Below are 13,697 nucleotides of genomic sequence, written 5' to 3'. Positions count from 1 at the left end.
TGCTCCCTTCAGACTGGAATCTCACTTAACATAGCAGAATACATTGTGAAGTCCACTTCACAGGGCACTTACAGTATGGTAGAATTGAATGCATCTTCAGTCAGTTGCGTCAGTCAGCACTGTAAAGCAAAAGACTCGATCTTCATGCTTCAAACATGCTCATCACTTGTAATCACTAGACCTGATTCTACTTCTTGTTTCAGTGTAATTTTCCACAAACGCTTGCAATACATCTGTGGCAGGCAAGCTGCATTCTGTTCATTCGCTGGTAAATCCGAAGCAACAAAACATGAATAAAACAGCAAACTTGGCATGCTCTTGTCCTGAATCATCTGGTAAATAGGTGAAACAAGCCTGAGACTCACATGCTTGAGGCAAAGTGGTGTCAAGAGAAGGGCATTTTATGGGAATGGGTCCTGATGGAGCTAATGTAAAATTTATTTGGTGAGCGTATGGGACATCGGCTGGATCAGAAATGTACACATGTAATGGTCATATATCACCAGTATTTGTCTCTGCAATTATTAGACTCTCTTTGGATGCAATAACTGCACTATTTAAAAAAAAAAAAAAAAAGAACAAAACTTTAACATGAAATGGCTGCAACATTTAAAATTTTAAATATTGAAATTAAATTTACAGTATAAAAACAGATTAACATAAACATTAACTGATCAAATATACCAAATCACTACAAATCTGTTAATAAACTGGTTAAACATAATTTTGCTTTCTCCAAAAGTCTCACTAAATAAGAAGAAAAATATGCACAGATCAAGCACCATTTACGTGCAAAACTAGTCCAAAACAGTTCTAAACAAATATTCAAAAAAAACAAATGTATGGATTTTGATGTGAGAGGACAACAAGGGATGGACTTTTCACTGGAGAATGTATTATTATGGATAATGGACTCTTTATAATAATATTTATAATTATTATGGATAATGCAATATTTTGACCAGAAACAATGGTTTAAAGTTAAAAGACATGTTCGGCTCGTTTCACAATGAGTGCGAGCTAATAGAGAGTGGATTTGGAATACTCTGAGGATTTTCCCAATAAGCAATGCCAGGTAAGTTATAAAACAGCAGTCCACTGCCGTTTACCAATTATTTGAGTAACAGGGTTAACTTAAGCAAGTTTACCAAACTTCCCCTTACCAAACTTTACACTTCAAAAAAAAAGAGCAACCCATTTTTGTGAGAGTATCCACAACACTTACGTTCCATGTTCTGTATGTGCAGCCAAGTGTCTCTATATGTCATTTACCTGAGATAGATCTATGCTCTGATAAATTGTACATCAGTGTTAAATTTACAGTAGCCGAAAGTAACTTTAGGGAACGTTTACATTTCACAGAGTGTTTTCCTTCTCAACATTTTTTTTTTTTTTTTCACAATGCATTAAATAATTATTGCTGGTACATGATAAATTTATTTACTACAGGCACAGGGGCCAAAGTGGCACCAACACTGACATTTTGACTCTGAGAATAGAATATAGAGAAGAGAATAAATATAGAAGTGCTGTACTGCAAACTGACCCACTTAGAGCACTGATTACGAGCATTTTTACAGTGTTCAATCACTAATGTTATACAAAGGTCAACTGAGCAAAACAGCACGTGACCTTGAGGACAATGTGCCTTTTTCGTTTGACTACAACTGTTTCGGTCATTTTGAGAGAATTTTTAAAAGAGAAATTTAAAAGAATTTTGAAATTGAAGCCTAAAATGGAATGATATCTCTCCTCATTAAACACCCAAGGTCACTGAAATTGCCGCTTGAGCCCCGAAGGGTTGCATCAGTCAGGAAACACATGCAGCAGAATGAGAGCACCACAAGGGGGGCAAAGGAGAGGCAGCGGTGTCCAATGGACGAATCATTGTCTATCGCTGCATTGATGCGTCTGCACGTCTGATGTCTGCCCAGCTTTTTAAATGTCAGACCTGAAGGTGTTTGAATAAAACATCACTCCGCCTGCTCGAGATCATCTTCAGCTCAGCTTTCACGGCCGTGGGCCATCTCCTAGCACTGACCTCTATCCACATTAAGAGTCAGAGAGGTGTCACTTAAACCCACCTTCTTTTCCACTGACCCTTCAACAGCAGTCCCAAAGAGCCACTTTACTCTGCAAAAAAAAGCAGGGAAACCTTGACCCCTGCCCACACTGACAGTCGTTGATAGTAAAGTTCATAAATACATAAATAAATGTGTTTATTCATTATATGCAAACAAGCTCATCGTCACATGCATCTGGTTAATAATAAACAGACCATGTGTCTCTAAATAAAGGATGTTTTCTGTAATGATGAGTAATGAAGGACAACATGGCCTGTGTAGCCAAAGCTCATTACCTCTCTCTGGTAAGGAAACTGTGCATGTTAGCGCAGCGTGAGCTCACTGCTAATCATTGGCCATGGCCCAGCCCCTCTGTACTGTTATGACAGTAATGTGATCGCATCTGTACAGAGGTGAAATAAGTGCAATGTGGGATGTTTTTTCAGTGCTAATGTAAGAATGTAACTAATTTCCCAGGCTTTGCACAACATACATATTTCCAATGTAGTTGCATGCATTTTTTTCTGTAAGCTTTTCAAAGAAGCATAATGGAATACTTTACAATAAATGCCAGTATTCAGTGTAACATAAAATAAATACATATAACAGTTATATTAAATATTAATGTAACAAATAAATATCGAATTAAAACATTTATTTTCTGAAATATATTAAAATATAAAAGAGTTATAATTATAATTCACAATATTACTCTTTTTTTTGTATTTTGATAAAACAAACAGCCTTGGTGAGGATAAGACTTTCAAAAACATTAAATCTTACCTAATCTAATTTTTATTTAATTTTTTTTACATCAGTGTATATTTATTATTTTTTATGTAATAATTTATGAGGAGTACATTATGTGTCCCTGATGGATTTCTTTAATGAAGATGAAAAATGCATAAAGGGCTCTATTTTTCCTTGGCCCTCTGGAACTGAAAACCTTAAATTCCTAACATGCTCTTCTTACATCCAATATTTTCCCTGCTTAAAATATTCTCATTAATGGGGACAGTGGCACACTGAAACCTAACAAAAATGTATGTGGTGTAGAAAGATCTGTCAAACGAGAATGTTCAAGTTCGTGAGCTAGTTTCTCACCATCATTTCTATTTCTAGAAACAAGCTGGAGAGGGTCGGCTGAGCAATAGATTTCTGAATCAGAAGTGAAACTTTTCGAAATTATGCGTTCATGCATCCAACTATTTTGAACTTTTAGGTTCTTTCATATAATTGCGCATTTGTGAGTTTAAGATTATGGTTGATGGTTTAACCACGCAGGGATCATAATCTTATCGCCACCAGATAAGACTAGACCATCAGAAATACTCTTAGTTTGTAGATGTCCAACTTTTTCCCTCTTGAAATGCATTGGGAAATTAAAACTTATAAATGTCAAAGCAGCAATTAGCTCTAATTGAGCCTTCTGGATAAATTCACAATGTGAGTCATGGGGAGAGCGGATATGGACAGGACTATTTGCAGTGCTTAAGGAAATAAAGGTTATTAAAATGCATTTCTAAATAAATTGTGATCGTTGGTTTTCTGCACTGAAATTATAAATGGCAGCTCTGATGTAAAGCATTGTGAGCACAACATCTGCTGTGAGACTTACTGTACTGTGCATTTCAATTAGCATGGTTTGCAGGACCCCGTTATATTCCCATCGGCCTATATGCTTTTTGCAAAGTGTCTTATTTTTCAACCAAAACTTGAATTTAAACGCAATGTTCCCTTTTTCCTGACATTTTGATTGACGGTTGGTGATGTAGTGAATTTGAAGTTGACAAGCCCAAGGCTCTATGTACCCATTCAGTCAACAGACCTGCTTCATTGCATTCTTTTTCTCTTCTCTCAGCACACCGCAATGGAGACACCCAAGCACGACAGAAGAAAAATAACTTTTATTCCATAATACAGTTTCTTACTCTGCTTCCTTGCATCAGTTTCTCTCTCTCTTTCTGCCTCCTCCTCACACACAGGAGGGAGCCAGTCAACAAGTAGCCAGGGGTCATACCAACAATTTTATTTGCTCCTCATGTTCGCTCCTAATACATATGCTATTGGAAGAGGGGAGTTTAAAAAGAGCTAAATAAATAATTAAGCCTATTAACTCATGGCCTGCATTTCCCGTCGGAATCAAATATTTATTTTGTGCCCTGGGTCAAGTTTGTGCCTTGCTTTAATAGATTCTGCCGTGATTTTTCACGCTTTTCCTTAAGATCTCTTTGAGGTTGAAGAAGAAGGAGACACCTCAGCTGTCAGGGTTGAACTGGAGACTGAGTTATAATTATACTAAAGCTTCAAGAAAGTAGGTTATTAAATATTTTTAAAAGTTTACTTTTTTAGATATTTACTTACGTTATCATATTTACACAATACTTGCATATGTTCATAAGCTAAGCATGTAACTAAATTAATGTCATAAAATTGTTCTATTCTGTTATTCCATTATATATTATTTTATATTTAGTCTAAATAAATTACACATAGAACACTAAAAACTGTATTTAGCTCCCATACAGTATGAAAAATGTATATTCATTTTGAGATTTCTTTAGATTTGTTATTAAATTATTAGAATTTTGCAAGATTACATTTAAATGAGCATTCAATGAAGATAAAGGTAATTAAAAACAGGGGAAATTAGCATGCACAATTAATTGGCTTTATACATCCAGACAGATACTCAGAATTTAGGGGGGGGGTCCAATATACTTATAAATCAAAAAAGCTTCAAGTGGCACCGATATTGTGCACATTGCACTACTGAGAAAATTCAGCTTTGTTATCTCGAGAATAAAGTGCATTATAAAGTGTATTCAAATATAAAACAGCTATTTTAAATTGTAATAACATTTCACAATATTGCTGTTTTGTTATGCCTTGGTGAGCAAAAGAGACATTAAGCTTATCAACCCCTAACTTGAACTGTAGTGTAATTCATCTGTAAATAGATCCCTGAAGATGTCTGCTGCACATAAACACATCTAGATTGCTATTTCATATGCACCACCACCAAATCATCTTGTTAATATAGCAGAGTACATATTGTTGAACAGACTATATTGTTGGTTTCCTTTCAGAAATGACACTTCAAAGTGGTTGAGGAGCCCCCTCTCAAGTTGATCTTGGCCCCCTTCTAGCCCTCCTCTTAATTCGAACACTCGGTGTAGGCATTATTGCTCCATGTGCATCCTCTTGAGAAAGACCCCTCCTTTTGGAATGACAACAGCAGAGTGCATATGCCAGAGTCGGTACTCTTTTATATGTAAATATGCTGTTGGAAATAATAAGCTCAAGTAAAATGAAATGGAACCAAAGGTTGAACAAATGGAGTGGATGATTTACCACAATATAACATTCAGTTCATTAGGTGTTGCTCTGAATAGCTTAACAAATTAACATCAGAATCTAAGAGTCGAGATGAAAAACAACTGAAATAAATAAATACAATATATTCTTCTTCTTTTTGCATATGCAGCATAAGAAGACACCCCCACCACAGAGAAGGAAATACCCTAGACTTTGAAGTGCTAATAGGTTAGATCATTACCCAGCCGACGCTGACAGATGACTAGGTTTGCAGATGCATTTGCAGCAACAATATGTTCTCTGTGTTTCAGCAGCATTAACAAGCCCATTCTGATGGTCTTTCAGCCTTTTTGACACTCACTTGTTAGTGCACAAATAATTTACAGATTTCTGATGCCTTATGAGCAAGTATCACATGATTCCCCCATCAATCGTGCCTTTTTTTCCAGCCCTCCATTTGGCCATCTGTTTGAGACAACAGCATAAAAGAGTTACCTTGCAATAGTTATGACTGACATGCATAAGTTGCGACAAAAACAGAATGATAAGAGAGAAAAGGCAAAGCAGAGTGGAGACAAACTCCCTATCAGTTCTGTTTTCCAAATGCGCAGCTTCTATTTGGTTCTAGAAGCATGGTGTGCTGTTTCTGTGTCTCTAGTGCCCCCTGCTGGCAACAAGAACAATTTTGTCTGCAAACATCATTAAACATGCTACATGTAAACAAACAACAACTGAGAAAGAACGCAAAAACCGTTTTCATTCGAGATCAGTAGTCTCTGCTCTGCTGAGCCATCAGTATCACATCGTCCCCTAGATTCATTATGGCACGTCCCTGACTTCACCGGTCTTTACATCCGGTCTACCATGTGGAACTGAGGTCGGACAGAGATTTATGTGTGGAAACCATGCACACCCTCCCTACTGAGCTTTCTTTCTTCTCCGTTCTCTTGCTCAAGAAGATGATAAATTCTTGAAGGTGCTCAAAGGCTCTACTGGTGCGGAACCCCTTGTCAGTGCAGGGCATCTCATTTGCACACTGAACCAAGTCGGTATTATGATGGCATCAACAAATAATACACGCTCCAAGCCGAGGTTCATACCTGCTCTAAACCGGGAGGAGCCAGCTGTCCAGATCTCTCTTTAAACCCAAATATGATGGAACCCCCCCAAGCTTAACCCTCATTTCACCAGCAGTAATCTATCACAGCTGCTGCTGCTGCTGGACCTGTAATAAAGTTGTGCTAGTTGTTATGGCACATGGGGAATGTCTTCATCTATACATGCCTTGTAGTGTATTTCTGGCAAATGGCTGGCAAATCGATGCAGAATCTCATGTGAAAGAGCACGGCAGGTAAGTCTTCTCGCTCTCTGGCCACGGATGAATGGGGTTGTAGACCAGAGCATTAAATCATGACAGTAGTAGCATGGCTAAGTGCTGAGTGTGAACACAGGTCAGCAGGCCAAGAGAGCCAGCCTCTGAGAAGTGTTTTATAGGAACAGCCTTTATTGAATGATTCATCAAGCGATTGGCATAAAAGCGGGGCTAATATAGACTCTTAACACGCTGCATGGATGGTCAATCTTCCACAGCAGCTTTAAACCAAACCTGCTGCTTTTGCAATTATGAAAATGGCAGAGTGCAAGCGTAGACAACACCACAGTAATTACCTCATAGTGGATTTGAGGCTGTTTCCTGCCCCATGTTCCAGCAGAGCTCTCACCGCTGCTGAGTCTCCAGCGTCACAGCAATATAAGCGAGTTTACAGTCTGTACTGAATGCAATAAAAAGAAGCATACTGTGAAATAATGCCAAGAAACGTCTTTCTGTTGAGCTGTTGTCATAGGCTGTATGTAAAAAACAAACATGTGTCCAGTGTAGTGGTTCACTAATATATGACTCCTCAAAAGGTGGATCTTTTTACATCCGCCTTTTCAGAACACTTAGTGCAACATGTTTGATTTCCAAAAAAATTACTCTTCTGAAACTCTTCTTTGTAGTGAATCAAAAACAACCACGCTGTGAGTATAGTATTGATTCCCAAATGTATGGTTTTAATGAACCGGTCCTTTTGAGCGATTTAAAAACATACAGTGCGAACAGTATAGTGTGATTATCAAATGAATGACTCTTAAGAACCGGTTCTTGTTTGTAAATCAAAACCCATGACCAGTGTAATCAGATTCCTGAATAAATGACCCAGTTCTTTCAAGTGATTCAATAACAACCTTCAAACAGGATTCCCAAATGAATGACTCCTACAATCCTGATGAATCAAAAGTATGCAATTTGATCAGTGTAACCTGACTCCCGAATGAATGTCTTTTAAATTGTTTCTTTTAGCGAATCAAAAACATACACCACAACCAGTGTAGCCTGATTCACGAACAAATTATTCTTATAACCTGGTTCGTTTTAGGTAAATAAATAAATAACATAAATATCTGAGTAGTTTAATGAATAGTTTGATGACTTGCTGGTTTGAATCAGTCGATGAATCCTTCACTCCACTCAGTTGAATTGATTGAGCATTTACTGAATCAATATTTCTCACCTACATAACTGCACGGTATTCATAAGTTATTATTTTCAATCATGTCAGTATCGCATTTTTTCTGTTTGTATTATATATATATATATATATATATTATACCTATATTGTATGGAAGGTTGGAACAGAATTCTGTAGCAAAGTCTGATTTGATGTCTGTTGTTTTATTACAAATATATAATTATAATGAAAGGTATGCTTATAAAACATTCACCTGTTTCAGTGTCTTGAGCGCTTTTATAGAGGTATTCTCTCTTAAACCCTTTAAAAGCACTAGAATGGGAAAAGAAATCTCAGGAGAGCTGATGTTCCACTGGATGGAGGAGGAAGATAGGTTAGTGTTCTACCAGACAGACATTGGGCTCAAACATCATGTGATGAAATGTGAGCACTGATCAGCCATTCCAGATCATTGCATTTTACATTGGAAGAGTTTGCTATACAGGGAGATAAAACATTTATGGTGCAATTTGTGTCTGTTTCGCCAGACTAAACAAACAAAACGGAGACAGATTGAATGGCTACAATGACATAGGCACAAGCTGTCCAATGCTCAAGTTGTTCATAATTTTCATTGATGTCACCAGCTTGTTTGGATGATTTGGCTGTCAGTAAAGTCAAACGACCCATTTGTGAGTCTCTTCCTGCTTTTAGAAGTCCACAGGCCGTATCATCATATTGGTCATTGTCGCCATCCAGCTTGGCCCTTTCCAGTAGTACCACTTTATGCTGTTATACCGTATCACATTGGAGCTTCCAGAATAGTATATCCCATTAAGATTGGATGGACCGCAAGCTTCAAACCACCACCCTGCAGGGACAAAAGGCAAGTGATTTCAGTTATTTTGTGATTGGTTTAAATTTCCTTCATTAATAGTTAAAATTACATTCACAAGGGGAAGTCGTGGCCTAATGGTTAGAGAGTCGGACTCGTAATCCAAAGGTTGTGGGTTCGAGTCTCGGGCCGGCAGGGATTGTAGGTGGGGGGAGTGAATGTCCAGCGCTCTCTCCACCCTCAATACCACGACTGAGGTGCCCTTGAGCAAGGCAACGAACCCCCAACTGCTCCCCAGGCACCGCAGCATAAATGGCACGGTGTGTGTGTGTGTGTGTGTGTGTGTGTGTGTGTGTTCACTGCTGTGTGTGTGTGCACGATGGATGGGTTAAATGCAGAGCACGAATTCCGAGTATGGGTCACCATACTTCGCAGTATGTCACTTCACTTAAAAGGTCATAATGATCAGATTTTCTTTGATCTTACGTAATTTACAAAAAGCAGCGGCAGGTTTTGAAATGGTTTTATTTATATAATGATGTTCCTAAATAATGCTGGACAGACCATTTGCATGATCTAATTAATATTCATTAGCCAAGCCATTGCCATATAGACAGTGTTATTTTAATTTAAATACTATTATTGTATGTATTAATATTTTGAAAACTAAACATCTATTTAGATTTATTTATTTATTTTCAGTTTTAGCAATATTTGTATTTCAATGTTAACTTTATTTTTTATATTTATTTATACATAGATATTCTTACATTTTATTTCAGTTAGCTGCCAAGGCAATATTTCTCTTTTTTTCATCTAATATTTATCTTGTTAAAATATTTAATTTCAGCTTTTCTTTCAATTAATAGTTTTAGTTTTAGTTTAGTTTTTAGAAATTTAGCATTACATCACTTGCTCACCATTGGATCCTCTGCGTAAATGGGTCCCATCAGAATGAGAGTCCTAACAGCTGATAAAAAATTGAAGTAATCGACACCAGTCTCCAGTCGCCATTATTGTGATGTTTTTATCAGCTCTTTGAACTCTCATTCTATCAGCACCCATTCACTGCACAACTCATTCACCAGAGCATTGGTGAAAAAGTTATGTAATGCAAAATTTCTCCTAAAGAAAAAAACCTGATCTTGGATGGCCTGAGGGTGAGTACATTTTCAGCAAATTTTCATTTTGGGGTTAACTATTCCTTTAATGTGCCCCTATTTTGAGTTATGAAAGGTTCATATTTTGGTTTTGGGAGTCCCCAACAACATGTTGACAAGCATGCAAGGTCAAAAAACACTTTAATTTTCGTATAATATGCATTTATTTTTACCTTATTTACTCAACGATTCACTCAACTATTCATTTTTCCAAACCCCTCCTTTGCATGACGCTAATCTGCGGTGATAGGTCGATTTCATTTAAAGCAGTGTTTGTGAGCACAGTGCTGCTTTATGTACAGCCGTTACTGGGGAAACAGCTATTTTTAACGCTCCAAAAGTGGCACCTGTTGGCAAAGAATGGAATTGCATTTTCATTCAGACTAATGTGAAAATTAAGTTTTCCCAGGTGCAACAAGTGGGCGGGCAATATGCTAATGTTTCTTGTTGATGTCAACATGAAACGGCTTGGGATTCGTTTTAAAAAACAACTTGTTTCAATGATTCAGAGTCGACTCTTTCTTTTGAGAGAAAATAACATTACACACGGTGCACTTTCAGATTTAAAACCTTACAGGATGTTTTCATTCACTTAGAGCTGTGTTACACACTGCATGACAAAAATCCATAATAGGGGCACTTTAATAATAAAAACACCGAATATAGGCTTTTTAAATTCAGGCTCTGTCAGACAGTATCTGCACAGGACTCTGCAGAGGTGCATTACACTGACTTGGCATTGAGATAAAATAGCAGATATGCTTTACGTTTGATCGAATATTTTTACACATCCTTCTACTGTTTTGATATATTGTAAGCAGCACACAAGCGATGGATTCAGGGATGTTTTGTGAGTTACCTTTACCTGTTGGAGTTAAGGAGGGAGCTTGGTTGCAACTCAGATGTGTGGCTTTGCTTAACTTTAGTTAGGATTGTCTAAAGTTTGTTTTTAACAAGGTCCCTGATCACATCAGCCCAACCTTCAGAGTCTGTGCGGCACATGTCAGTGAGGATTATGTTGTGGTTCTGTCAAGGTGTAATGCAAGCTTTGGAAAAAGGCTGCTGTCAAGGTATAAGGCACCACCAACTGTATTGAACCCAACAGCAAACCTACCTGACTAACACCAGTGGACCTTTGGACCAAAAATCTATGATATGACCCCTTTGACATCATGGCAGAAACAAAAACAAAAAAAGGTTGGACATATTTTGTTTGGATCAGGATCATTATTTAAATAAAGTAAATGCGAACTGCTGTTTTAATTGAGAGATTACTCTACAACTACTTTCTTTGTTGCAATGGAAATACTGATACTTTAACATTATTGTAGTTCTTGTTTTGGATGATGCTGGAAAATAGTTTTTCATTATATGCAATTTCATAATTTCATACACTGTTAGAAACAATGTAAATGTGATACCTCCTGTGGCCATCTGAGCACACTTGCAGCTGCACTGGTCATTGTCCTGGTCCTTTGTGCTGAACAGGGTTCCTGAGTGGGTAAGACTACTGGTGCGTCCAGCTGTACCACTGAAACCACTTACATGGAGACTAAAGAGAAAAAGAAAAATACTGAATATTTCAACACATCTGTATGGATGGATATAGAATAAACAATACACAAAACGTTTTTTTTTATATTTTTGATGCTGCAGACTCCCAAATATGGTGATCCCCATGTGAGGGACCCCCATATATAAATATAAAGGCAAATGTGCCACCCTTTAAAAGTTTTTATACTTTTATTATTAAGCAAGGATACATTAAATGAAAGTGAAAGTAAAGACATCTAAAAAAGTTAATCTTTTGAACTTTCTATTTATCAAACAATACAAAAAAAATTAAAGTACATTGTGACCATTTCCACAAAAACAGCACAACTGTTTTCATGATAATTGATAATAATAATAAATGTTTCTTGAGCAGCAAATCAGCATATTGGAATGATTTCTGAAAAATCATTCGACACTGAAGACTGGAGTAATGATGCTGAAAATTCGGCTTTGCCATCACAGGAATAAATCAGAGTTAAATATATATATATATATATATATATATATATATATATAATGGAAAGGTTTATTTTAAATTGTAATAATTTTTCCAAATATTACTGTTTTACTGAATTTTTAATCAAATAAAGAAATGAAGAGACTTCTTTATTTAAAAAAAAAACTACCTCTGAGTGATATTTTCATGTATATGTATAAATATTATGGTGTAAAAATGTACATTTTATGTTTAAAATATTATCTGGATTTTTTTTTTTTTTCCTAACTTGTCTAATTCAAATAAAATAATTTAATTGATCTTAAACCAGTGACAAGTGTAGAATGAAACTGTAATCCTTTCAGATGTACAACCTGAATTCTGGAAACCTCTTTGTAAATTTGAATAAAATGAAAATTAAAAGAATTTCAAATCACATGAACCAATTTTTTTATTCACAATAGAATATAGATAGCATTTCAAATTTTATGCCTGCTACAGGTCTCAAAATAGTTGGGACGGGGGCATGTTTACCATGGAGTAGCATCTCCTCTTCTTTTCAAAACAGTTTGAAGACGTCTGGGCATCGAGGTTATGAGTTTCTGGAGTTTTGGTGTTGGAATTTGGTCCCATTCTTGCCAGCTGCTGTTCGAGCAGAGTTCATGGTTGTCTTTGACGTATTTTTTGTTTAATGATGCACCAAATGTTCTCTATAGGTGATAGATCTGGACTGCAGGCAGGCCAATTCAGCACCTGGACTCTTCTACTACGAAGCCATGCTGTTGTAATAGCTGCAGTATGTTGTTTTGCATTGTCCTGCTGAAATACACAAGGCCTTCACTGAAATAGATGTTGTCTGGAGGGGAGCATATGTTTCTCTAAAGCCTTTATATATCTTTCAGCATTCATAGTGCCTTCCAAAACCCATACCGTATATATGCACCCCCATACCATCAGAGATGCTGGCTTTTGAACTGAACGCTGATAACTCGCTGGAAGGTCTACCTCCTCTTTAGGCTTGAGGACATGGCGTCCATGATTTCCAACAAGAATGTCAAATTTGGACTCGTCTTACCATAGAACACTTTTCCACTTTGAAAGAGTCCATTTTAAATGAGCCTTGGCCCACAGGACACGACGGTGCTTCTGGACCATGTTCACATATGGCTTCCTTTTTTGCATGATAGAGCTTTAGTTGGCCTCTGTAGATGGCATGGCGGATTCCTGGGCCCATTTAGTAATGTCAGAATCATGCCGATGAGTGATGCAGTGTCGTCTGAGAGCCTGAAGACCACAGGCATCCAACAAAGGTCTTCGGCCTTGTCCCTTACGCACAGAGATTTCTCCAGTTTCTCTGAATCTTTTGATGATGTTATGCACTGTAGATGATGAGATTTGCAAAGCCTTTGCAATTTGACTTTGAGGAATGTTGTTTCCACAATCAAAGTATTCCACAATCTTTTTACACACTCTTTCACAAATTGGAGAGCCTCTGCCCATCTTTACTTCTAAGAGACTCTGCCTCTCTAGGACATCCCTTTTATAGCTAATCATGTTACAGACCTGATGTCAACTAACATGATGCCAGCTGAATCTTTTCAAAATTTCTTGCTTTTTCAGCCCTTTGTTGCCCCCGTGCTAACTTTTTGGAGACCTGTAGCAGGTATCAAATTTGAAATGAGCTCATTTAGTGGATAAAAGTGTACAATTTCTCAGTTTAAACATGTGTTATGTTCTCTATGTTCTATTGTGAATAAAATATTGGCTCACGTCATTTGAAAGTCTTTTAGTTTTAATTTTATTCAAATTTAAAAAACATCCCAAAATGTCCGGAATTCAGGT

At 37.0% G+C, this 13,697-nt stretch overlaps 1 protein-coding gene across 1 annotated transcript in view; it reads right to left on the bottom strand.

Annotated features, from left to right (window-relative positions):
* Positions 1–8,074: 8,074 nt before the first annotated feature.
* Positions 8,075–13,697, bottom strand: part of LOC306885426 (angiopoietin-2-like) — a 30,544-nt gene continuing 24,921 nt past the window's right edge. Inside the window, exons 8-9 of the mRNA XM_079441925.1 lie at positions 11,287–11,417; positions 8,075–8,741 (exon numbers count right to left, since the gene is read on the bottom strand). Of these exons, the coding sequence (XP_079298051.1) occupies positions 8,581–8,741; positions 11,287–11,417 (292 nt within the window). The 3' untranslated portion in view covers positions 8,075–8,580. The remainder of the gene's footprint in view (positions 8,742–11,286; positions 11,418–13,697) is intronic.

This window comes from Barbus barbus (genome assembly GCF_936440315.1).
Source record: "Barbus barbus genome assembly, chromosome: 19".
NCBI classification, from domain to species: Eukaryota; Metazoa; Chordata; class Actinopteri; order Cypriniformes; family Cyprinidae; genus Barbus; species Barbus barbus.
Note: the sequence above shows the minus strand (reverse complement) of the source record. Positions and strands in the feature narration are given on the sequence as shown.